Genomic DNA, 26231 nt, shown 5'->3' with positions numbered 1-26231 from the left:
CAAATAGAAAACCACATAATTTTACCTCTTTAACACTCCTGTTCAAGTCTCGAAAAAAAGTGCTGTAAAAATATAAAAATCAAACAAACCTTTTTAGATGTTACGACTTTTTTTTTCTCACATGTCAAATGACAAGAAGACGAACACTTTTGCGTTCGAAAGCAAACCGAGCAGCATAGTAAATTTTGTGAAAAAAAATAAATAAAAACAAGAAAATAACTAAAAAAAAAGAAAAACAAAATTGTATAAATTTACCAACCTAAATAAATGCAGAGTCGCGTGAAAACAATAAAATATGAATCGAAAGGGAGCGAAAGAACAAAATGATATTTCGAGAATAATTGGAAATTTACCAAAAAGGTTACAGCAAAAAATTGCCCAAGAAACTGGTGCTGCTGCTACTGACTACAACAATGTTGGTGAAATACCATCAAAAGCAAAAAATTTGCAATCAGGTAAAATACAATAAATTAAATCCATAATTATTATCATATTGTCAATATTTCAATAAAAACAAAAAGATAATGCTGCAGTCAAAGAAGAAATTGTATCGAGCCAAAAGAATGCTGCAGGAAATCAGTGTTCCGATGTGGCGGATAATATTGATATGTTTCTTAAAATGACAACGCAAAGCAGCGAAACTGCAAGACCCATTGACGACACTCCGATTCCTGGAATATTGCGTATTCAAAAGAAGGATAAATCTAATCAACAACAGAATCAACAGAATTCATTGACAATTAATTTGGCTAAAAGAGGCGATTCTGTTAATAGCAATAATTCGACCAAACAACATCCCAGTTGGTTTGAATTTGTCTTTACTAAGGATTTGAGTTACGCAAAACCACTTCCACTTTTACATGATTTTGTGACTGACTTGTTAAAGCGAAAGGTTGTTGTTGAGGTAAGTTTTTTTTTTTTTTTTTTTTTTTAATAAAAATGAGTTTTATTTTAAATTTTAGGTAGGTATGAAGAAGTTCATTGCAACTAATATTTAGTGCATATTATTCACAAATGCGCAGTTAAAATTAATCACACAGAACAAGCAATCAAAACTTGTTATTCAAGTTACTTTCTAATAACTGAATTATGCATCTGCACCAAGCAGTGGGACGTTGGTATCTGCTTATTAGGGATTGTTCAAAGTTGACCCAAAGAAAAAGCGATTACCAAAAGCTATTTCATTTTCGATTTCCTATTAAGTCATTTATTTAGCTCACACCAATGACCAGAAAAAATAACAATCATACTGATTGCACTCCCCAATTTACATATCAATAAAAAATATAAATTAATTTTGAATATAATTCTGGGGAATACCAGGGGCCTATTTAAGACCTTTCTACATTGTTTACATCAATGATTTTAAACATTAATTGCGGCGGCCTGTTGGACTTTTCCATTGGAGGTGGTAGTCTACTAATAAAAGATGTTTTGGTTAATCTATTACTATAAAAGTTTTACCTTCGAATTCACAAAGTTTTACCTTCGATTTCTTCCTAGGTCAAATTTAATTGAATAGCCTTCCTACCCTCAGAACCTAATTCTTTCAGTTTCAGTTTTAGCAGATCGAACTATGGGTCTAACAGTCCGATTAATCAGTTGATTAATATTTTCAATAAATATTATAACTTAATTGACTCTGTTAACTTAAATATTAAATCAAAACAGTTTAAAATTAGATTTTTCGTCAATTTTGCAAATTAGAAATTTAATTCTATTATCTTTTTTTTTTTATATATATATATACATTAATTTTATTATTATAGTTATTTATATTTATAATTACCTGTAACGTTAGGATTTTAACGTGCTCAATAAATCAAAATCAAAATCAATACTCATGCTCTTCTTTCCGAGATGATACGATTTGTATTGATTTCGTTGAAAGTGCGTTCCATTGAAAATCGCTAGTAAACTACTAGTAGTTCTTTGCCAGCTCCCAAAGGAAGGAACAGGGCTAATGATTCCATTAGAGCTTTGACGGTTTGTCAATTCTATATAATGAAGGCCATGACATTTACCATTGCGCCACGGGTTACTACGTATCAGATCGATATGAGAGCCAAATTGTTTCTTAATTTTTTACCTAACCGTTTAAACGTCTTTTTCCTAAATCAATACAAGAACTACATATATCACGAATAACTCAAGAATATTTTAAAGTCTTAATTAGCCCGATCAATCTAGACATTTTATAAAGTACAAGATTTTTTGATGAAATTAAGTTCCTTTGATGGAGTAGAATATGAAATCACAGTTTTACACCAAAATTTGATATGGCGTATCCCCGAAAATGACCCCTGACCCCTAGGCAGTACGGAAAAAGGGGTTTCAGCCGAATTTAACAGAAATTTTATCAAAGTTAATTGAAATACAAATTTTTTTGATGACATTAGGTTCCTTTGATAGAGTAGAATATGAAATCACATTTTTACACCAAAATTTGATATGGCGTATCCCCGAAAATGACCCCTGACCCCTAGGCAGTACGGAAAAGGGGGTTTCAGCCGAATTTAACAGAAATTTTATCAAAGTTAATTGAAATACAAAATGTTTTGATGCAATTAGGTTCCTTTGATGGAGTAGAATATGAAATCACAGTTTTACACCAAAATTTGATATGGCGTATCCCCGAAAATGACCCCTTCAATTAACTTCAATTAACTTTGATATATAGTGAAATTTTGTCTAGGATGATCAGGCAATAATAACTACTTTGGCCTTAAAAGTAAAAAGTGAAAAAAATTTCAATCGTATTTTGTGATGGTTTTCTAGAACAGAAATCTTATAAAAACGATTAAAAGACTATTTTCAAATGACCAATTAGTCAGAAAAAAAAAACTTTTGTACTTTAACAAAAAGTATGCAATGTAGTTCAGGCTTAAAACCTCCAAAATCCGGAAGATTTTTGTCGCAAGAATATTTTGACAAATTCTTTTATAAAAATACATAAAATCAAGTTTCCAGATGACATCTACGCATGTATTCAATATAAAATTAAACTAATCTAGTTTACAGCGGAACATTGAGTTGTTTAAGCGACAAAAGCATTAACGTTTAGCGCGAATGAGGATCAAATGTTGCTGCCATATCTTTTACCGAGAAACCATTGTTTGGTTTATGACATTATATCTGTGTGAGAATTTGGTAAGAACAATGACATATTGTAAAGATAAAATTGGCTCTTAATTCAAGTCGTTTCTAAAATAATTTTTTTAAGTGAGTCTATCTCTTATTACACCAAGGAGACTTTTTTGTGCAGTTGGTACATATAAATAAAAGGCAATTTAGAAGAAAATGAACATGTTTTTTTTTAAATTTAAATCTAATACATACATTAGTTTTTCAATCGACGCTCGCACGAATAGGTCTCAAAAATGTTTTGTCTAAACTGTGTTTTCTGTGTCTAGCCTTTCTTTATGTTGAAGTACATATCGCTCATTTACTTGAATACTGTAATAGCTAAAAAAACACGAGTTTTGAATCATTAATGCAGAAGTTATTTGAATAAGTTAATCTTTAATCCTGCAATAAGTCATTTCTTAACTTTAAAAATTGACAGACAAGAAGCATTGGTTTTTTTTTTTAGAAAATAACTTTTTCCAATTCGTACTTGTCGACGTTTCAGGTATGCTTATACCCTTCTTCAGACATGTTTTTTAATAATTTTTTTTTACTAGAAGTTGACTAGAAAGGTAAGATTTTTTTTTTGTTTTTTTATAAAAAAAATTGAATTTCTTATCAAATAGAAATTTTTAAACTTCATTATTTTGAAATTTTGATAAAAGTCTTTTTCAAGACCTCAATCGTTGAAATTTTAAAATATTACAAATACTTAAAAGCAAGCAATTTTCCAAGAAGTTAACACAAATATTGTAAGTATAGATAATTTATTGCTTTTCTAATATTTTTAAGACATGTTTTTTAATTGAGTCCCGAGGAAGGGTATAAACATACCCGTAACGTCGACTATTACAAATTAGAATATATTGAAGAAAGATCTATAGCCCACGAAAAAAGTAAAATTTATTTAACTCAAAAAGGTCATGAAAGGAGGAATTATTAACTAACTTTTAACATACAAAAATAGACCGATACAAAATTTAAAACTCGTTTCTGAAAAAAAAAAAAAGTTTTTTGGAGTTATGACAGTGTTCAAGTAAATGAGCGGTATGTTTAAATAAAAATTAATTTTGGGTTATGGCTATAATAATTTTTGGTTTATGAAAAAAAAAAAATACGAGTTATAATTTCTTCGTATCAGACGATACACTCGGGCGTATACTAACAGAAAATGACAAGTTTAATAGAAAGAAGTTCGGTTCAGAAATAATTTCGGTTTTACACTATTATTGTTGTTGTTGTTAAATAAAGTGCCCGAAATAAGTATCTTCTTCTTCCTTTTTTTCTCGGCGCTGTTATGATCTCGATGTCGAGGGGATCATAACCTTCCCACGTTACTGCTTCACACTAGTGATCCGCCTGTGGGGTTCGCCGGGTTGACCTCAGAAATCGGCGGCAAGCCTCCCGGTTTTGTATTGTTCCGTTTCTGAGGCCAACTGAATGCTGGTGTTTTTGCATTTGCTTGTACCAGGAGTTTTTAGGCCTACCTTTCTTTTTATTTCGTGTTGGAACGTTATATGATATTGCTTTTTTGACGGGGTTCTCAGGATCTCTCCTTTGAACATGGCAATACCAACTGAGTCGGTCGTGTTCCGAAATAAGTATAAAGGAGTGATTTTTAAATTTTAATGACCTTATGATCAGTTGTGTGTAATTAAATAAATTCCAACCTTCCTTATGCAAATTAAGAAAGAACCGCATTAAAAGCTACATCATAACGAGCTTTAAAAAAAATCACAGAGTATGCATCAAAAATTTGGACACAGCTAGGGAGAGAAAAACGAGAGCGCAGTATTTCATACACCTGAACTGCTTCCAACTAATTATCATTAGAATAGAACTGCGAGGGCGCTTGCCAGATCTAGTCTGAAGCGACTTCTTTATGTTCCTTTTTGCCCTCAAACAGCAATAAAATGTATTACCCCTTTGGAAGGCCATAAACCTTTCACAACAATTTGGTCTCCATGCATGTAAGCTTTCCTTATCAAAATTTAAAAACAAGACTGACCTTTCTGTTTGTTGTTTAGGCGGAGGTGAAAACTAAAGTGCATTAGACAAAGGACATACTACATAAGAGTCCTTTCAACCTAATTCTAATTACATATTTGTTCACCTAAACCGGGTTGTTTGATTAAAATAAAATGCACGACTGGGTCGCACGTACTTGCTCTTGTAGTTCAAAGCATCTTTATCTTAAATATCTATTGGAAATTTAAGATTTTGTGGAGAAAAAAAAAATAAAAACAAAAAAAAAAACTCGAAAGTTAAAAAAATTCAATTTTTTAAATATTTTTTGAAAAACTTTTTTTTTTAATTTTTTTTTTACATTTTACACTTCAATACCTATGATGTCTGTAACTTTTGAAAATATTGACTTATGCATTGATGAAATATATGAACTTAAAAAACATGTCAATTTTTGAAAAACGGCAACGCCATATTTCCGCTCTCGGCATTTTTTGAGAAAAACTAAAAACGCAGTTTTGTTAGAATCTATAAGAGTATTCCGCACACCAAATTTGATCGAAATCGTTAGAGCCGTTTTCGAGAAATTTGCAATACCTCGAAAACGTTATATGGGAGATATGCGTTAAAATGGAGATATTAAAAAAATAAAAAAAACGGACCTAGGGAATTACGTAAAAATCATCTGTACCAAGTTTCAAGCAAATCCATCCACCCGTTTAGGCCCTAGCTCGATGTACAGATGGACGCACAGACGCACAGACCGACGGACGGCATGACGAAAACCACTTTTTTGGTCTTCTCCATTATCGTAATGTTGGTTTTGATTAAAACCTCGATTTTTTTTTTCTACACGAAACCAATACTTGCCCTATAGAGCAAGTAAAAATAACGACATTATAAGTTATAGCATCAATTGCTTTTTTTTTTAATTTTTTTTAATTTTTAGAACTGGGATTCCTTAAACGGCTTCCGCAAGCAACTCAAAGACATATTTCTACAATTATTGTTGAATCAATTGAAATTTTGTTGCGAACAAAATGTGGAATCGTATTTCTGGAAACTTCTCTACTACAACATTATTGAATATCTAAAAACACATTCCGATGAAAGTTGTAGTCAAACACAAAACGAGTTGAAATCAATTGATATTATCAACGATGGACTTCAATATTACACAATGCTATTAGAACATCTTAGTCGCAAATATTTACGCACCACCAATGGCATCAACAATGATGAACCGACACACAAATACCAATTTATTGGTAAAGTATCGTCACAAAAGATTCTGATTTGTTTGGGAGATTTATACAGGTACAAATCAAAGATTCTCAACTCAAATGACTATACTGATGCTTGTCAGTTTTATCAACGGGCACAAAGTTTAATTCCATCGAATGGAATACCATATAATCAATTGGCAATATTGGCAATTTATTCTGTAAGTTTAATTTTTTTCAAATTTATATTGGAGTAGGTATACAAATTTGTATTATTTTTTTTTAGAGAAAAAAACTCGATGCTATATATTATCACATGAGAAGTTTAATGTCTTCCAATGCTATTCAATCAGCTAGAGAAAGTTTAAAGGTGCTTTTTGATGAGATTCGTAAGAAGGTAAATTAGTTTGATTTTTTTCAAATACGAAAAAAGATTTAAATAATTATTTTCCTTAAAAGTATGAAGAAAACAACAAGTCACCACTTTTTGGAACTCCTGAAAGAAAAGTTGATAAGGAACCTAAGTCTTTGCGCAAAGAGGTTTGGGTATATCCAGATGGAGTCCGACGACTGCACAAGACTGATTTCACAAATAAAAACGTTGAAACTGAAGAGAAACGATTGACCGATTTGCCGGGAGAAGAAGTTAGTGAATGTTCTTTGAGTTTATTTTTAATAATGGCAATTTATGTAAACTCGTTTAAATTCTAGGTTTTGAAGAGATTTACATCAACTTATTTGTACATCATTGGAAAACTCTTTTCAGGAATTGGGTATGTTTTTTTTTTGGTTATTTGCTGCTATCAAACTAAATTAACAACATTTTATTTTCAGTTTCGAAAATTTTCAAGAAAACGTGAAGAAAATTATGGTGCAATTGAAAGTTATTTTGAATTGCTCTTCGTCTCTTTTCATAACCCGTCATAGACTGTTGAAAATTGCTGCATTAAATATTTTTGTCATAACACACAACAAATCAAATGGTAAGTTCTTTTGGATATTGATTACTTTGCGTAGTGTACAAATTTTACAGATTTCTAATTACGGCTTTGTTTTAAGAATACAATTTTCCTAGAGTTTTAAATATCTGATTTAAATTTTGTCAGGTTAAAAACGTTGGGCGGATTTTTGAAATAAAAAAAGGATTTTAAATTGGTTATATTTTTAGAATAAACTGCTTAGTTTTTTCCTTATGTTAAGAGAAAAGTGTATGTTACGAAAAATAACAATATCTGGCACAGTTATTCCAGTTTTCGGTAATTAAAAAAAGTAAATTCGGTGAGATCAGCCATGAGATGTCCATCTGAACCACTTATGCATTCAGAATAAATGAACTGCTTTGCATATCCGGGCGAAAATTAACCAAAATGTATGCAATCTACACCGTAATAAATTATAGAAAAAAATCCATTGGAATGAACTAGAAAGGTTTTTTGGATTTTTGAAAAATAAAAAAAATGCAAGGCAAATGCAAGACAGGTCTCATTAAACTCTATTCATAATCGAAAACCAAAAATCCATTTTTTTTCTATTTTTGAAAAAAAAATCGAAGGTTAACCATTTGCCGAAATAATGCATAATGCATCAAAAGAAAGGTCATTTTAAGCTCGATTTTGCCAAAACAAAAAAAATGCATTTTAAATATTTTTTCCACATCAATCGAGTGGGACATCAAAAGAAAGTTCATTTTAAGCTCGATTTTGGTAAAAAAATTACAAATTTATATGTTTCGAATTTATAAAAAAATCTAAAGTTAACACCTTGCCGAAAAAAGTGCATTTTAAAAAATTTCCTGCAAATCCAATAAGGCGACTTTTGTGTTTCGCTGGACGGCGCACATAGGAGTATTTGCAGTAAAAACCTGGTCAAAAGTCGATTTTCTGAAAATCAAAATTGACCCCAAAAAAGTTGTCAAAGTGGGTGCAAAATAAACATGGATCAATATCCTGCACTTATTTTTTTGTTTTTCGTGTCTTGTTAAAAAATGAGTTCAAAGTTAACTACTATTACATCTACCTCATTTTTATTTCAATGCGAAGTACTTTGGTAAGCAATAACGAAGAAAAAAATAACAAAAATAATAAAAAAATTACACCGGCACACAAAAAAAAAAAGTGTCATGAACCAGAAACCAGACCTATCTTTCTATATGTTTTTGGACCCGCTGAATCCGAATTTCAAGTCCGTTTGGCCCTGTCACCCTCCAGTTTTGAGTAATATGCAAAAAACTCAAAAAAAGGTAGTTTTTGGGGTCTTTTTTACACTTTTCTCAAAACTGGAGGGTGACCGGGCAAAACGGACTTGAAATTCGGATTCAGCGGTCCTAAAAACATATAGAAAGATAGGTCTGGTTTCTGGTTCATACAACTTTTTTTTTTGTGTGCTAGCACTGTCGCGACATGTCGCTGTCATACCCGGCACACAAAAAAAAAGTTTCATGTACCAGGAAGCAGACCTATCTTTCTATATGTTTTTGGGACCGCTGAATCCGATTTTCAAGTCCGTTTTGCCCGGTCACCCTTCAGTTTTGAGAAAAATGCAAAAAACTCCAAAAAAGTCATAAAAATTCAAACAAAATGCACTCACAGCTCAAAACTGAAGGGTGATGGGGCCAAACGGACTTCAAATTCGTATTCAGCGTGCCCAAAAACATATAGAAAGATAGGTCTGGTTTCTGGTTCATGACACTTTTTTTTTGTGTGCCGGTGTTATTAAAATTATTTTTATATGGAATTACTTTGGTAAGCGTTATTCAATATGCGATATCGAAGTGTTGTGATAGAAATTTAAAAAAAATTAAATAGAGAAATCTTCTTCAGTTATTTATTAACGATATTAATACAGTTTTGGAAATATTAGATTGTGTTTTCTATTTCAATTCGGTCTTACAACAAGTACATAAAAACTTGTTATTTTTGTTAAACGTTATTATTTGAACTTTAATGATTTTGTTTTAGTATACCCCGTTATTCTGCGATGAATTAAAACTTATGATTTAGTTTATATATTCCTTAAACCAATGCAATAAAAATTTGGTGCTCTTACGTGCTCTTTAGAGAATTGAGGGTCAATAAGTTTTTCACTTTCTGATAGAAAATACTTACTTTATGCAATGTGTTTTATTTCTAAATTAAATTTACTGATGTTATTAGTATACTTTATTTTGGGTGATCTTAATTAAGGTTGGGGAAGAGAGAAAAGAAACAGAGAATTGCGTATTAGGGATGAGGAAAAAAATTGAGAAAATTTATATAGGCCATTAATCAAATTTATGAGTTTTTGATGAAAAAATAAAAATAACAAAAATTAGGTTTATATTATTTTTCTTGTAGAAATATTCATTTTAAACAGAAATAATAACAAAAACCATGAAAAATAATTATGGCCAGGTTTTTGATGAAAATACTCCTATGAATGTGCGGCGACGGTATTGGCACGGCTAAGTCTCGTCGGACGGAGTGTTTCTTGTCCCTTGCTAGATACTCTAGGTTCTCTCTCTCAAAAATAATCATGCGGATTGTTTTAAAAAAAAGTCTACGTTCCCTATGTGCTATACCATTACATTAACCAAAAGGATGGATAAATATCGACGAACTGATATATCTCGATTATAATACAAACCAAAGGAGTGTCACCCGCGCCCTTTCCCCTTTATCGGGCGAACTAATGAAGTCTATATATCTAAGTCGATAGATCTACAATCTTTTGTCACATAAAAAAGAACCAGCAGTATAAATGTATGGAGACAGAGCACATTGTATTCCAAGTAAATAGGGGTGTATTTATTTAAAATAATGTCTTTCTAATAAAACAAAATTAAGTTTGTAAAACATCATTGCTTTCAGATTCCAGAAGAGAAATATTCAACCACGCGTTCAATGTTTCCAATCAAGTCTTTGGTATTATTGTCAAATCCGCTAATAAAAGACTTCTTGAATCCAAAGACAAAATCGTCAATTCCAACAGGTATAAAAAACCCTTTAAAATTCAACTTCAAATAAATCACCAATAAACATATTTTTCTCAGTGCCGATGGTCTAGACGTCAAGGACTTAAACACACTCTTGCAATTCATAAAGGTAACTATAATTAATTATAATAAAAACATTAAAACAAGACCTAATGCAAACTTTTTCCATAGGTTTGGTGTGACTGGCTCTCTGTAAATACAGATTTGTGGAAACCATTTCACAACACCAGGTAATTACATAAGTTTAAAAATGAAAATTTTATCTAAAAGGAATTAATTCAAAAAAATTAATAATACAGACAACAAGAACTAAATCCCTGGCTTGAGTTAGAACAGCATATCCATATTTTACAACAAATCCAAAGACCAGAATCCAATGATACTAAATGTAGGAAACAAATTTTAAATTCTTTGATTTAAAAACAAAAAATATTTTCTTCTTTTTTCTTCTCTCTGCTCCAATCAATAAAATAGCAATTCATCTTGAAGAAGATATTTTTCTCAATGGTTTTGTTTCGCTTCCATTAAATGATTATCAAATCTGTGATAGTTACACCAGTGCCAAGGAGAACGAACAGTTTTTTGTTAGAATCAATAAAATATGTGCATTTGGGAAGATTTTCTTACAATACGCTAGTAATATGGCCAACGCTGCTTTAGTTACAGATAGTAAACTTAAGACTGGACACATAGAGCTTGATACATTCGAAGAGGTTTGTTTTAATTTAAAAAAAAAGTATTTCAGTTTATTCTAATATTTTTTTTCTACTTTTAGTTTGAAGAAGGCGATGAAAATGATAATAGTGAAAATATTATCCCAATTGATTTGCTTTCAAAACTTGACGTTTGCGATAAGGACATGGAAGATATATTACAGTTATCAAAATTGAAAAAAGAACTGGAAGCCAAAACAAACATAACAAAGAAATATAATGAGAAATTAGAGGTACGTGAGAATTATATGTACAAATCGAGCACTATCCGTCAAATTATCGTAATCGATATGGCGCTTCCGATAATTAACTTTACAGAAAAATCTTAATTATCTTTTGTTCTTAGACTTCTTGCACAATTTTGATGTGAATGTTTTCTTGAGCAATTGTTGATTACATTCGTTTTTACTGGTGGAAAAATACAACTGTACATATGTTATCCATAATTCATAATATATTTTGGCACTTACGATAATTTGGCGGAAAAGGCTCGATATTGACAAAAATATCATTGCAACATGTTTCTCTACTCATCTTCATTGATTTATAAATTGACGGTTATTTTGATCAACGAAAAAATCACCCAATGAAACCAGCGACTTGTATTCACGACAAATAGGACAAATCTTTGAAAACTATTTGTACCTAAACGTTCGTGAACTTCAATATGAAAATTTGTTTTGTGAATGCTAGATGATTTATAGCTATGTCATTGTCAAGTTCCAATTAGGAGAGGTTTTAATTAAAAAAAAACGAGAATCATTCTATGGCTTCATGCGTTTTTTAATAGATCAAATAAATAGATTTTTAATTGATTAAAGAAACACCGAAAAGTTTAAACGAAAACTTAAAAATGTGACTAAAAAAAACGTATACAACTAAACGAACATATGCGACATGCTATCTGGGTAATTATGAAGTGCCGTATGAGAACGGACGAATTGTTATTGCATCAACTTACGGCCGATTTCTTCACAGAGTCCTAACGCTAATACCGGTCCTAGTCCTAAAGTTAGTACTCAAATCAGTACCAACTCATTTCTTCACCCAAGTACTAGGTCCTAAAACTGTCAATTTAGGACCGAGTACTAGTAAGGACCTGGTCCTAGCTAGCTCCTCAAAATCGACTAGTACCGGGTTATTATACCAATCGTTAGTACTCAGATCGGTACCAAGTGATTTCTTCACAAAAGTCCTAAGCCTTAGTACTGTCAAATTGGTACCGAGTATTAGTTAGGACTCGGTATTTATTAGGACCTAAAAATCGGTAGTCTAGCGGTTAGTACTTCAATCAAAGCAATGGATTTAATTATTTTTAAGAGATATCTGGCAGATTTCTTAATTTCTTGGGTGTTGTTGCACTTGACAAGTGCGTTTCTATTGATTTTAATAATTTGGATGTTTTTGTTTTTATTTACCAAAAACATAATAGCCGATTTTTTGCATTAGATATAATTCATGAATAATAACGAAAAATACGTTCATCTGCCGTGAAAAATTGCAATAGCAAAGCAATTTTTGAATAAATAATTATGAAAAAAAAATCGTTGGCACTGCATTTCTGATAGGAAAACCATGGTTAAGTATAAATATAAATAAAGCTGCAGTTTTTCAAAAACGTTATTTTTATTAAGATATGAATATAAATTATGAGCAAACATCCGCATAGTAAACGTCCTTTTTATTACTTATTTTAAAATTATTTTTTTTTGCGGTCGGCGACTTTCCCAGGCAATAGCCCAACCTATATTCGTTGGTGAACTAGTTACCAGTCTTGCCGACACTTTTGTAAACGATCCAGACATTATCTGCATTCTTGATTGTGACAGTTCTTAATAGAATTTATCTTGGTTTCTTCTCAATCTTCACAATATTTTTTAAAAATTATTTTAATGATAATTTCATTTATAGCCCAGGGAAATTAGTAAATTAAATCGCATTTTTCGCGGGACAAAATTTTTTTCATGGAATGTGTTCGGGTGGTTGTCCTTATCATAAAAGTCAATTTGTTGGGATAATCGGAGGTTGGGAACAGCCGCCATCTTGGAAAAGAGATTGGTATCGTTTTTATTGAATAGCTCCATTGTTATTCATTTTAACAAAAACTGACAAAGGTAAGACTTATTAACAATAAAATTATCTAAAAAACCATATACAAAACAATTCCGTGAGTTGATTAAATAAAATTTTATAGTTGGTCAAAGTGCGTGTTTGTATCGCAAGGTTGGGGCAAAATGACATTTGATCATATATCTGACGAACTTTTGATTTGTTTGGATAATTCTTCAAAAATGAATTATAGTATTTATAATTATCTATAAAATGAGACCACAATCGTTATTGTAACCATCATATTGTAGAAGTAATCTAACTCCGAAACTCTCCATGTACTAGTCAAAAGTGAGAAAAAAGCTAGTTTTTTGGTAGTAGGCCCAACCAATTTTGGGAGTAGAGGTACAACCAAAATATAAGTACGCAGTTTTGCAGCCATACGCGTCTTAATATCGATTTCAAATGTCTGACAACTCTAATTTTGTGCTTTATACGGTTTTCGGGGGGTTAAATAACTTAAGTTTTCCACTTAATCTGAATGGGCTAAATTTATACTTTATGAAATTATAAATATACAAGCTGGTGCTTTATTATTTTTCCTAAATCTAGACACCCCAATCTTGAGGATGTGACCAATAGAACTCAAGATATAAGCCGTTGATGCGATTATGTTTTAGAGGCTTTTTTGTTTAGATTTTATTTGTTTATTTGAATTGAAAAGCGTGATATGGTTAGTTAAAAAAGCTTATATCGTGAGTTCTATTAACCCGATCGCAGAGATTGAGGTGTCCAGATTTAGGAAAAATGATAGAGCATCAGATTTTATATTTTTAATTGGAAATAGTATAAATTTAGACCATTCACATTAAGTGGAAAACTTAAGATATTTAACCCCCCGAAAACCGTATAAAGCACAAAATTAGAGTTGTCAGACATTTGAAATCGATATTAAGACGCGTATGGCTGCAAAACTGCGTACTTATATTTTGGTTGTACCTCTACTCCCAAAATTTGTTGGGCCTACTACCAAAAAACTAGCTTTTTTCTCACTTTTGACTATAGTCCAGTAATTTTAGGTTTTATCTGCGGAAAAATTCCTACTGGGCTGAATTTTGGTATACAGCTTAATGACGGCTTTGTTATGAAGATGTGAAAAATCGACATTGATATCGTGTCCGCGTTAAGAGTTATAGGGGTCAAAAGGTCACAAAAACTGGTTTTTCACGATTTTCAGCAAAACGGTAAGTCTTATCAAAAAATTTTCAAAGCAAGAATTGTAGACCAGATTATTATATATAAAAAGTGTCATGACACTTTTTTTCCTAAGACCCACCGTTTCTTAGGTATAACGATTCAAAAAGTTGAAGTTTAGTTGTAATCGTCATAATCCTATTCCTGAAAAAAAAAACTCCTAACTGAAAAGTTCCTGAAATTTCATTATTTTTTTAGCTTGAATTTCGTTCCTCAACTGTTAAGAATATGGGGAAACCAAAAAAAAATGGAAATTTTCGCCATTTTTCCGATTGGGGCCCTTCTCCCGAAACCATTTCCCTGGGAATTTTTGTTTAGAATATGTCTGAAAATATACAGGGTGTGCAATAGAGAATGGACAACCCTAAAACGGCTTATAGCTACACTTATGATTGTTCTAAAAACAGATAGAAAAAAGTTCTATCGCAACCAGTTCATAAAATATGGACTTTTTTTCGTTCAGTGTATTTTAAATTTTATCATCTTATGTTTTCGTTCACTACAACCACGAATGAATGAATTTTATTTATTTCTTTTTTTTATAATTTTCTACAATAATTGGATGAGTACATAAACACTTTAAAAATTTCATAGCTATTGCACATTTTCGTAAAAAAAATTTTGAAATCTGTTTTTTGATGCAAAATGCAAAAAAAGTATTTTATGAAAAATTTTAAACACCTGTGGTATAAAATAAATCTATAGAAACCTAGGTGGCCATCTTTCTTAAAAATATTCTCCTTATACCAGAATATTTTTAAGAAAGTTGGCCACCTAGGTTTCTATAGATTTATTTTATACCACAGGTGTTTAAAATTTTTCATAAAATACTTTTTTTACATTTTGCATCAAAAAAAAGATTTCAAAATTTTTTTTACGAAAATGTGCAATAGCTATGAAATTTTAAAAGTGTTTATGTACTCATCCAATTATTGTAGAAAATTATAAAAAAAAGAAATAAATAAAATTCATTCATTCGTGGTTGTAGTGAACGAAAACATAAGATGATAAAATTTAAAATACACTGAACGAAAAAAAGTCCATATTTTATGAACTGGTTGCGATAGAACTTTTTTCTATCTGTTTTTAGAACAATCATAAGTGTAGCTATAAGCCGTTTTAGGGTTGTCCATTCTCTATTGCACACCCTGTATATTTTGAGACATATTCTAAACAAAAATTCCCAGGGAAATTGTTTCGGGAGAAGGGCCCCAATCGGAAAAATGGCGAAAATTTCCATTTTTTTTTATTTCCCCATATTCTTAACAGTTGAGGAACGAAATTCAAGCTAAAAAAATAATGAAATTTCAGGAACTTTTCAGTTGGGAGTTTTTTTTTCAGGAATAGGATTATGACGATTACAACTAAACTTCAACTTTTTGAATCGTTATACCTAAGAAACGGTGGGTCTTAGGAAAAAAAGTGTCATGACACTTTTTATATATAATAATCTGGTCTACAATTCTTGCATTGAAAATTTTTTGATAAGACTTACCGTTTTGCTGAAAATCGTGAAAAACCAGTTTTTGTGACCTTTTGACCCCTATAACTCTTAACGCGGACACGATATCAATGTCGATTTTTCACATCTTCATAACAACGCCGTAACGAAGGTGTATACCAAAATCGAGCCCAGTAGGAATTTTTCCGCAGATTGGGGTAAAAAATGTCTAAAATTACTGGGCTACTAGTACATGGAGAGTTTCGGAGTTAGATTACTTCTACAATATGATGGTTACAATAACGATTGTGGTCTCATTTTATAGATAATTATAAATACTATAATTCATTTTTGAAGAATTATCCAAACAAATCAAAAGTTCGTCAGATATATGATCAAATGTCATTTTGCCCCAACCTTGCGATACAAACACGCACTTTGACCAACTATAAAATTTTATTTAATCAACTCACGGAATTGTTTTGTATATGGTTTTTTAGATAATTTTATTGTTAATAAGTCTTACCTTTGTCAGTTTTTGTTAAAATGAATAACAATGGAGCTATTCAATAAAAACGATACCAATCTCTTTTCCAAGATGGCGGCTGTTCCCAACCTCCAATTATCCCAACAAATTGACTTTTATGATAAGGACAACCACCCGAACACATTCCATGAAAAAAATTTTGTCCCGCGAAAAATGCGATTTCATACCCATATTTTGACTAATTTCCCTGAGCTATTAAAGCGAAACGCTTTATTAATTTTTGGAGTTGAGGTCACTTGAACTTATATTGAATTATATTCAATCTTTCCACTTAAAATAAAAATAATTTTAATAATTTTTTATTATTTTTGTTATTTTTTCTTCGTTATTTTTCATTTGGTTTAATCTGCTGAAATATCAAAATAAAATATTTCAAACATCAAAATATTGTCAGAATGACAGTTAGACCAGTTTTATACGTATTAATTTTTAGGACTGCGTTGTGAATTTAGATCAGGTCCTATATTTGTGAAGAAATGCTCGGGTCCTAACTTTTCCTTAGGACCGAGTACTAGTGCTAGTACCTGGTCTAGCTAGACCGGGTACTAAGCTGACTTAGGACTTATGTGAAGAAATTGGCCGTTAGATTCTCAATAAATGTTCATCTTTTTGAAATATAAAAACAATCTTAGGATAATTTTGCCCGATCCATATGACTTATTTAAAAAAAAAGAATTTCCAAAAATTGTTTTTTTTTTAAGGACAAATGAAAAATGGCAGCAAAGCAGTGCAAAATTTTGTGATTTTTGTATGAATTGTTTTTACAATGAATGTTTTTTACAGTTTTAAAATTCCTACTATGTATTGTAAAATTGATCCGAATATATTAATAATTACACCGGCCGGCACACAAATAACAACAAGTTGCGTGTACAAGGAACTAGACTAATATGGGGTTATGTATTCGATGCGCTAAATCTGAATTCAAGGTCCGTTTTGCCTCACTTGGTCCTGGTTTTCACTAAAGTGCAAAATACTTAAAAAATTAAGGCTAAATTGTAAATTCTCAACGGACCTCAAAATCGGATTCGGTGCATCACCTAGCGTAATCGCTAGGTGAGTCTATTCAAATTCATAGACAACTTTTTTTTGTTTGTTTTTTGTGTGGGCCAGCACCGGTCCACCAGGTCCTCCTAGAATTAAGTTTTTCAATGCGCTGAATCTGAATTCGAGGTTCGTTTGTCTCGTAAAGGTCTAGGTTTTGAGTAAAGTGTAAAAAAAAAACACAAAATAATTCTGCAATTTGTAACGTTGGGAGTGTGGCAGGTCGAAACTTCGAGCTAGAATACGACCTAATTAGTTGGTATTGCCATGTTAAAAAAAAACCCTGAGAACCTTGTCAAAAAGACAATATCTACAACGTTCCTATACGACCGCAAAGTATGAAAAAAAGTAGGCCAAAAAACTCCTGGTACAAGCAAATGCAAAAACACCAGCAGAACAGTAAAAAACCGGGAGACTTCCCGCCGATTTTGATGTCAACCCAGCTAACCCCACAGGCAGATCACAAGTGTGAAGCAGATACGTAAGAGAGTTATGAGTTCGACATTGAGATCACAACTGCGCCGAGAAAAGGAAGAAGAATTTCAGATATTGGATGAAACAAAAAAAAAACTTCACGATAAAACATTGGTTTTTACAACTTTTAAACAGGCAGACGGCAGGATTTGATAAAAACGAATATTAAATGTAGTTTTTTTTCGGATAAAAAAGAAATCGATCTTAATTTTTCATACTAAAAAAAATCTATTTTTTATTTTGACTTATGCTATGGTATTGGCAGTATTTAAGATCGTTCTTATAAAGTTCTTCACTTCTGTATTTAAGCATTACAGTCTACGTTTCTTAGTATTCCAGCCAAATAAGGACTCAATCTCGGAATGAATGCTCATAGTCTAATAATTTTGTAAATATCTTTATTTCCTTGACTTTATTGAGGGGGGAAATCCCTCTGAAATTTTTTATTTCAGAATTATTTTTTTTTGTCTAATAAATTCATTTATCAACCGAAGAAACTATTTTCAGTGGTCTTAGCCTAAAATGAAGCCTCAAAAGTCCCTAGATAGTCCCGAAACCCATGCGCTCCGAACCTACCACAGTACAAAAACGTAAACTTTAAACACATTTTTCTCGAAAAGTATTTTTTTCCGCGCCGTGCAACGTAACTCAAAAACTAATGAAGCTATCGACTTGAAATAAAAGGCAAATTACTCGTTAAATAATTGGCCATTGCATGAACCTAAAAGTTTAATAAAATATTTATAATAAATATTTTTTTAACTATTTCTTTATAAAAAAACATTGTGTTTTTTCGTTTTTTTGGTCTCTAATTTTTATTTTAGATTTGTTTTTACTAAATTTAGGTTCATGTAATGCGTATAAATATATTTTTTTGATCATAAATAGTTTTCTGGACCAGGGCATTGCACGGCGCAAACGCGAGGCGTCAACTTCAAAGAGCTCTAGAGCCGCCATTTTGTTTTTTCTTACTTAAAAAAAATTTCATCAATACTTTATAATGTCAATAATATCATAAACTTTTCCAAATTTCAACAAATGCTTTCGGTTTTCCAAAAAAAATATTGAAAAAGCTGTCTTCCAGAGGGATTTGGGATTTCCCCCCTTAACTTGACTCAAAATTCTAGGAATATCTTATGTCTACAACTCGCTATTTTCAATGTTCAACAGGGACGTGCAAGTTAAAAAAAGTTTTTAAAAATATTGTGTTATAAGTGTTTTAAACAAGCGACATAGACAAACATTTCGAAGTTCTCCCTTCTTTTTTTCCTAAAGTATTGACTGTAACAGACTTTTTTTTAATTTAAATGAGACTCTATTTGTTTAATTTATTTTTGCTAATGCCCATTTAAGTTTAAGGTGAGTTCAGGATAATCACAGATGAAATATTTTATTTTATTATTTTTTTTTTTTAGAAAACACTCGTTTTTGAATGTAAAAAAAAGTATCAAATGAAAATGAAATATTATGTTAAAAAAGTTTTTTATTTTGTTTAACAAAAAAAAAGATAACACTTAAAACTACATAACAATTCTGTTCGAATTATAAATCACAATAACAATTTTGGACTCTTAAACCACCACTGGGGGCAAGTAAGAGCTCTTTGGAGCTGAAGCTGGAGCTAAGTATGATGATGATGGTGCTGAATATGATCCAGTGCCTGATGGTGCCGAGAATGAACTCGATGGTGCTGCATATGAACCGGATAGCCCAGAAGCTGAACCAATTCCACCAGCTGAATAACTGCCTGCATTTTGTGAAGCAGATCCTTGGTAGTTTGAAACAGGGCTGCTTGAAGCATAATTCAAAACTGGAGCTACACCTTCGTTGGAACTCTTTGAACTTCCACCTAGAGCATCATATTGAGCTTGAATAGCACGTTGAGCATTAGCAGCATCTTCTTGTGTCCTGTACTTAACAAAGTGTACTTCAGGTTTCTTTGATTGGACTTGTTGAGCCTGTTGCAATTGCTGGGTGATATCAGATACATCAGCTTGTTTGGTCAAAACATAAATGGCAGTTTGATCTTCTGTTGATTGTTTGGCAACCTGTAAAGCAGCATTAGCTAATCCGTTGTTTTCTGGTGCTTTGATGAAAACAACACGTAAGTTCCTCTTCAAAGTTGATTGAGAATTTTGACTGTTGCCGGCATCATATTCTTCTTCGGGTGCAGAGTGGAAGTAGTATTCCTTGTTGAGTTCGGTAACAACTGGTGCAGCTGGAGCAGCATAGCCGCCTCCACTGTATGAGTTAGAACCAATTCCACCATTGCCAAATCCACCTCCGCTGCTGTAAGAGCCACCACCAATTCCACCAGCAGAACCTAATCCTCCACTGCTAAAGCCACCACCGCTGCTGTATGAACCACCGGAGCTAAGACCTCCTCCAAATCCACTTCCACTACCAAATCCGCCTCCAATACCGCTTCCACCTCCCAGTGAACCACTGCTGGGCTGATAATTGTATCCCAATCTTTCAGAAGACGCAACAGCGATAAGGCAAAGAGTCTAAAATAGTAATCCGTTTGTTAATATTTAACCTTCTAAATAGGATGTGAGTCTACAAACTTACCAAAAAAGCACGCATCTTGTTGTTTACTTGGTAAGCTTCGAACAGAGAATGATACTTTTGGACAGATCCATTAACATTTTATACTAACTCTTCTCCTAACGCCACTTTCAACGTGTATCTATGCATAACACGAGCCCCATTAGTTTACATTAAGAGCCAAAATTGTGAAACAATTAACAAACTTTTGATAGTTGTAAGTTAGGTATGCAGAAATGATGATGATGATGCCCAAGTTGAGTTAAGCTAAGCTCTGAGGTCATCCATCTCTAAGAAAGCAAAAAATAAAAATATACAAATAAAACCACTAGACACCATATCTCTTTCTCTCCAGGTCAACTGTCTACGTTTGATAAATTAATTCAATTTGTGGGTGCTCGCGCCGCCGATTTCAGTGTCACGGTAGCGCTTAAAGGAATTTCATTATAGACTTTTTTTTATGGTCTACTTTACATGCATATGTTTAAAGTTTAATATCTAATATAAATATTTTGGTGTAAAAAACTAGTTTTATTTTCTATTTTGGGGATTTTGATCAATAAATAAGAAGATAAATATTATTAATTGGATTGGAGAGCATTTTAAATGAATTTTGTTAAAATTAGTCAAATACATTAGTAATAAGTTTAAATGTTTTTTGTTTTGACTAACTGGTAACTAATTTGTAGGTTATTCGAAGCGACATATGTTGCTGTTAATCAGTGATTGCTTAGTTTTTTTTTTGACTTGGAGAATTTATCTTCGTTTCTACAAGTTTAGGCAACTTTGTTTATTTTTTTTCTTACCAATCGATTGATCAGATTGATATCAGATATTTCTCATTTATAAATTGAAAATTTGAGTAATTAACGTTTCAATTTGTTTTCTTTCACATAAAGTCTATGGGTCGTAGGCAAATTTCCTTTTCTTATGTCTCAGTGAACTCGTATTTCGGTGAGTTCGATCTCAATGAAAATGAAAAAGAGAAGTTCTAATTGGATATAAATTTAAGTTGTCAGACAGGAATCTTCATCCTCCAAGCGCTTATATGGCTTCAGAAATAAGGCGTAATATGTTCATAGCACTTTAAAGACTGTTAAAGTTTATTTTTACTCGCTCTATAAGACAACTATTGGCTTTGTGGAAAAATAAAATTTTAGATTTTGATCAAAACCCAGATTACATGCTAGAGAAATCCAAACAAATGGTTTTTGTCATGCTTTCCGTCGGTTTGCGCATTTCTTCTTGATGGACAAATTTTCTTCAAAGGAGAATGTCCCAAAAAAAAAAACCAGCATCGATACGAATGACCTATATGGCTTGAAAGGGCATCAATAGTAGACATTGGGTAGACATGGATGCTGGGTTTGTTCTCCATATATTTTTGGGGCATTCTCCTTTGGATTTTTATGGAATTTTGAACTTTTTGTTTGTTTTATACATGTCTTAGAATTCATACCTTTCCTATTACTTTTTAGAATTATTGCAGTTTTATAAAAAAAAAAATGGTTCTAACGCAATCTTCTATAGAATCTTTTTTTCAATTTTTGGCTGTCTACCAAACTAGTTCAATTTCAAAGATTTTTGTATGCTAATTTTTTTTATAAATTTTTAAAATAAATCAAAAACTACCTTTAAATTAATTTTTAAACTTTAAAAAAGATTACAAAATTTTGAAAAAATAAATGTGTAAATTGATTTTTTTTGAAATATTGCTTTAAAATTTGGAGTAATAATTGTGTTCTACAAAATTGTCTACCTACAAATTTTTTTTTCATTTTTTTTTCAAAAAATTAAATAAAACGGATTCAACGGTTTTGAACTGTTTTTCTTCTCAAAATGCAGTTGCCTTCACAAATTCATTTAAGAAGTTAAAATTTTATATACTGCAGACAAAAAAAATTCCTGAGAAGTTTTAAAATTTTGGGGTTTCAAAAGCGGATGTCTCGACTTGTGAACGGACAGATGACTTTTTTCTTTCATTCGTTGTCTTCAAGTTGGTATAAACTTGCTTCTGGAGATAAAAATAAATTAGTTCATGCGGACCTACTTGAGTATAATTTCAGCCTGTCCTTTTATGAAAATTTTTGGTTTTGCTACTATTTTATCTTAAGAAGTATCAATGGTTGCTTCTAAATATCGAAACCTTCTTGTAAGAATGTAAAAGCGACATATATTTAAAATTGTTCAGGAAACGAAAAAACAATATTATTCTAGTCAGGAAACTTATGGGTTGCACAGTTTTATTTTCTATTTAGTTTCATTTCCATACCATACATGATAAGGCAGTGAAACCCGGACCAAAACGTGACGCTTTACTCATATGTAGTACCTATAGTTCGGCATCAAAAAGTAATTTTCGAAATAATGTCGCTTAATAAATTCTTAAGATATAAGCTTTCGATAATGATCTTTCTTTTAATTTGTACAGAACTTTTAGGGCTGTATAAATCTCCAAAAGTTAAAAACAGGGTATTTATATAATCGCTGGTAGAAGCCCAAATGTTATCTGCAAGTACTTCTTCAGGATCTTCTCGTCAATACACAACTTTGTAGACTTCTTACGATAAAATAGACTTGTAAATAGAATAACAAGTCGTGGACATTCATGGTCCAACGCAATGTTGTTAAATATGTAAAAAATAAAATATTTTAGTCTTTGTTGATTTTAGCTCTTATGTATTATGTATCTTTTTATTTTTCTAAAAATTCACACCTATTGTGCATTTCACTCCAATAAAACTCTAACCGGAAAAATTGAATTTCACTTTTCCGCTTTATTAAAAGCTTCAACTGGTTTAATTGTGAGGAAGTTCCTTGCAAAATCGTGGTTTCACACTGAATCAATAAGTGTTTTAAGTGTGTCAGTCGTTTTCCTGACAGCCATTTCTACCTAACCTAACCTTTCCTATTTTGACCTTTTTCACTTAAATTCTTGTGGTGAACAAGAAACTAGCTAAGCGTAAAATGTTAATTCTCGCATTAGCTTTTAAAATTTAAATACCCACGTGAATCTCACAATAGAGAAAATAACGTATAACGATATTTAAGCTAATAGGACCATTTCTTATAATTTTCTCTGGTGTCCAAACGGTTTCCAAAATGTTGCTTGCCGAAATCGAAAATTCAATCGAAAGGTCCAGGTGAGCTTGATATGCCATTTTGAATTAGAGATGCATAAAAGTGCAAATGTTGCTTTCCGAAATCGAAAATTCAATCGAAAGGTCCAGCTGAGCTTGGTATGCCATTTTGAATTAGAGATGCATAAAAGTGCATTTTACAAAAATGTGAGAAACCACTTTGCCAGCAATGGCGTTTGATTTAATTTTGTTTTGTTGAATAAAGTCAATTTAAGCAACTTTTTTTTAAATTTGTTGTAAAGCAATTTAATTCTTATCTTTGTTGATTTATGGTAGTTAATCTAAACAAATTAAAACAAGTTTTATATTTGAATTTTAAACACCGTTATGTAATATCCCGCCAAATTGAACCCATTTGTTATTGCTAATATCTTTTTACCTGTTGCAAAACCCATGTTAAATTAAACGCACTATTAGATTGTTAAAAAAAATGTGTATGTTAATTCTACCTGACACAAAAAGCCGACAAAAAAGTAAAAGTAGTTTACTCGAATGTTTATGTAAACATGCCGGTAAACCTTCGAAAAAGCATACATAATTAGATATAGGCTTTACACTTCATCTCTCAATTTGCATCTCATTATCTATACATTTTTAAACATGCATGTTCGTTCAATTTTAACAAAAATTAATTAATCGATATTCGAACTTGATGTATTGTATTACTTGACATTTATATGATTTTAATCTAATGGTTAGTATAATTGATGCAATACACGAAAAAACAAGTTATTTTTAAGTTGTGCTTAAAATTTATTTGATAGTAGAATGCGAACGCAGGGCGAACAAAAAGCTATCCTTCATACTTTACTGAAGAATAGTTTTGTTTAGGTATAGACAAATTTTAGCTTAAAATCCGCTAAAAAATATAGGAGTTAGTTGGTCGCCCGATGAAAAAAAAACATGTTTAAAGTTTTGAGCTCAAAATCATGCGAAAATTAATAGTTTAGCTTTAGTTTGCGCTTTTGTACATCATTTTTGAATAATTTTGGGAGAGATTTAGCCATACAAATATGGTAAAAAAAATTTCCTTCTTAGGCCCTTTAAAACATTAATTGTTACTTTTTTTCTTCAAAAAAAAAAAAAAAGTTATTTATTTTAATGATGAAAATTTGGTTAACTAAAGAGCTGATTTTAAATTTACCAAAAATGCAACATTTCGTTCCAGTTTTCTGTTTCGTTTTTATAATATACCATTCATAGGTAAAAAAAAATTCTGAAGCATTTTGCATCATGTGGCTGGATGGCGGTTTGATTATTTGAAATGGCGATTAATTAAGTAGTTAAAATTTTACTGATTGCTATAAACTCGCGTACGTAAAAATTCCAAATGTCAAATGTTTTAACTATTTTTATTCGCGTTCTGGGATTAATCAGATAGGCTATCTGAGAGACTTAAGTATGTGATATGTTTTTAACAGACCAAAAACATGCAAGTAACATTACGATAGATATGACAAAAAGTTCGCAGAATTTTTTCTTTTAAATTTTTTCTCTTTTAAGCCTAATTCATTTTTCTTTAACCACCCTAGTATCTGTCAAAATTAAAAAAAAAACGCCTGTAAAGGACACTACCGAAATTACTTTTCGGATGACCTTGCCAAACCACCGTCTCTGCCAAAGCACACTAAAAAAACATTAAGTTGGCCACCAAAAACAATTGCACCAGAAATATAAACTTTTAATACAATTTGACTCGCACTATCTTCCACGTTCAAAATTATTCCTAGCCTTTGTTAAAATAAATTTAATTCTCGAATTTTAAGTTTATCCTCTTTGATTTATTCTTATTTCCAGGAAATTTTAAAATTCGTTGATACAAAGCTATACATTGAAGTTCGACCAAAGTACTTGCTTCCCGATACAAATTGTTTCATAGACTATCTGGATGACTTTGAAGCTTTAATCAAGAATTTCAAAAAATACATTTTGGTCGTTCCATTAACGGGTAAGATTGTTTTCTAAAAGTTACCCTGATACATTTATTAATTAATTTTTTTTTTTATTTTTTTTTTCTTAGTGGTTAAAGAACTGGATGGACTTTCCAAAGGAGTCAAAATCGAAATATACGAAAATTCTCAAGTCAAAAAGAGTCGTATCCATCATTTCGATGATGTCTCAACTAGGGCTAAAAAGTCTCTAGAGTTCATCAAGTCTGCCAATAACAATGTCAAGTAGGTTTCGAGACTATCAAACAAATCCATAAATGTATAAATTATTTCTAAAATTTCTTTTCTCTCATTTTGTACATAGGTGTGCTACAACCAAAGGTTCTATTATAAATGCATCACTATTTGCACTTGTTGAAGAACAGCAAGCATCAAACGATGATAAAATCCTTGCAACTGCACTTGCTCTATCAAAATCAATGAGTAAAGAGGCCAACAAAGGTGAGTTGTTGTTGTTTGACATTATAAATGCAATGAGTTTTAAATATTCATTTATATTTTTTCAGACGGAAAAACATTTATCCAAACAGAGTTAGTCCTTATCACAACAGATCGTAATTTGCGTGTTAAAGCACTCGCAAGAAAATTGGCAGTAAGCGAATTAAAGGAATTCCTTCAATGGGCTAATGATTGCATCGATCCGGAGTAGTAAATGTTTGCTTTTCTTTTTAAATCTCAAATGTCTTCTATTCTTATAATAATATATATGTGTCATTGTAATTACCTAACATTTTTAATTAGGTACGATTATATTTTGCAATATTTCACGTAATAATATATGTTAACTTG

The 26231-nt window shown here is 31.4% G+C and overlaps 2 protein-coding genes across 2 annotated transcripts; one reads left to right on the top strand and one right to left on the bottom strand.

The window, feature by feature from the left end:
• The first annotated feature begins 128 nt into the window (after positions 1-128).
• On the top strand, positions 129-26231 carry LOC129916756 (telomerase-binding protein EST1A). The gene is made up of 17 exons (XM_055996882.1): positions 129-455; positions 522-904; positions 6041-6535; positions 6601-6711; positions 6774-6959; positions 7026-7087; positions 7149-7297; positions 10160-10280; positions 10342-10393; positions 10456-10514; positions 10584-10672; positions 10759-10997; positions 11060-11230; positions 25291-25441; positions 25514-25667; positions 25747-25883; positions 25949-26231. The coding sequence occupies exons 1-17, from the start codon at positions 296-298 to the stop codon at positions 26089-26091; spliced, it is 2862 nt and encodes a 953-aa protein (XP_055852857.1). The 5' UTR covers positions 129-295; the 3' UTR covers positions 26092-26231.
• Positions 19344-21459, bottom strand: LOC129916766 (pupal cuticle protein 36-like). Its single transcript, XM_055996901.1, has 2 exons — positions 20378-21459; positions 19344-20313 (listed from the first exon to the last, which is right to left on the bottom strand). Exons 1-2 carry the CDS (start codon positions 20390-20392, stop codon positions 19378-19380), a joined length of 951 nt encoding a protein of 316 aa, XP_055852876.1. The 5' UTR covers positions 20393-21459; the 3' UTR covers positions 19344-19377.

This window comes from Episyrphus balteatus, chromosome 3 (genome assembly GCF_945859705.1).
Source record: "Episyrphus balteatus chromosome 3, idEpiBalt1.1, whole genome shotgun sequence".
Taxonomy (NCBI): Eukaryota; Metazoa; Arthropoda; class Insecta; order Diptera; family Syrphidae; genus Episyrphus; species Episyrphus balteatus.
The sequence above is the reverse complement of the archived record's forward strand: the minus strand, read 5'-3'. Positions and strand labels throughout refer to the sequence as shown.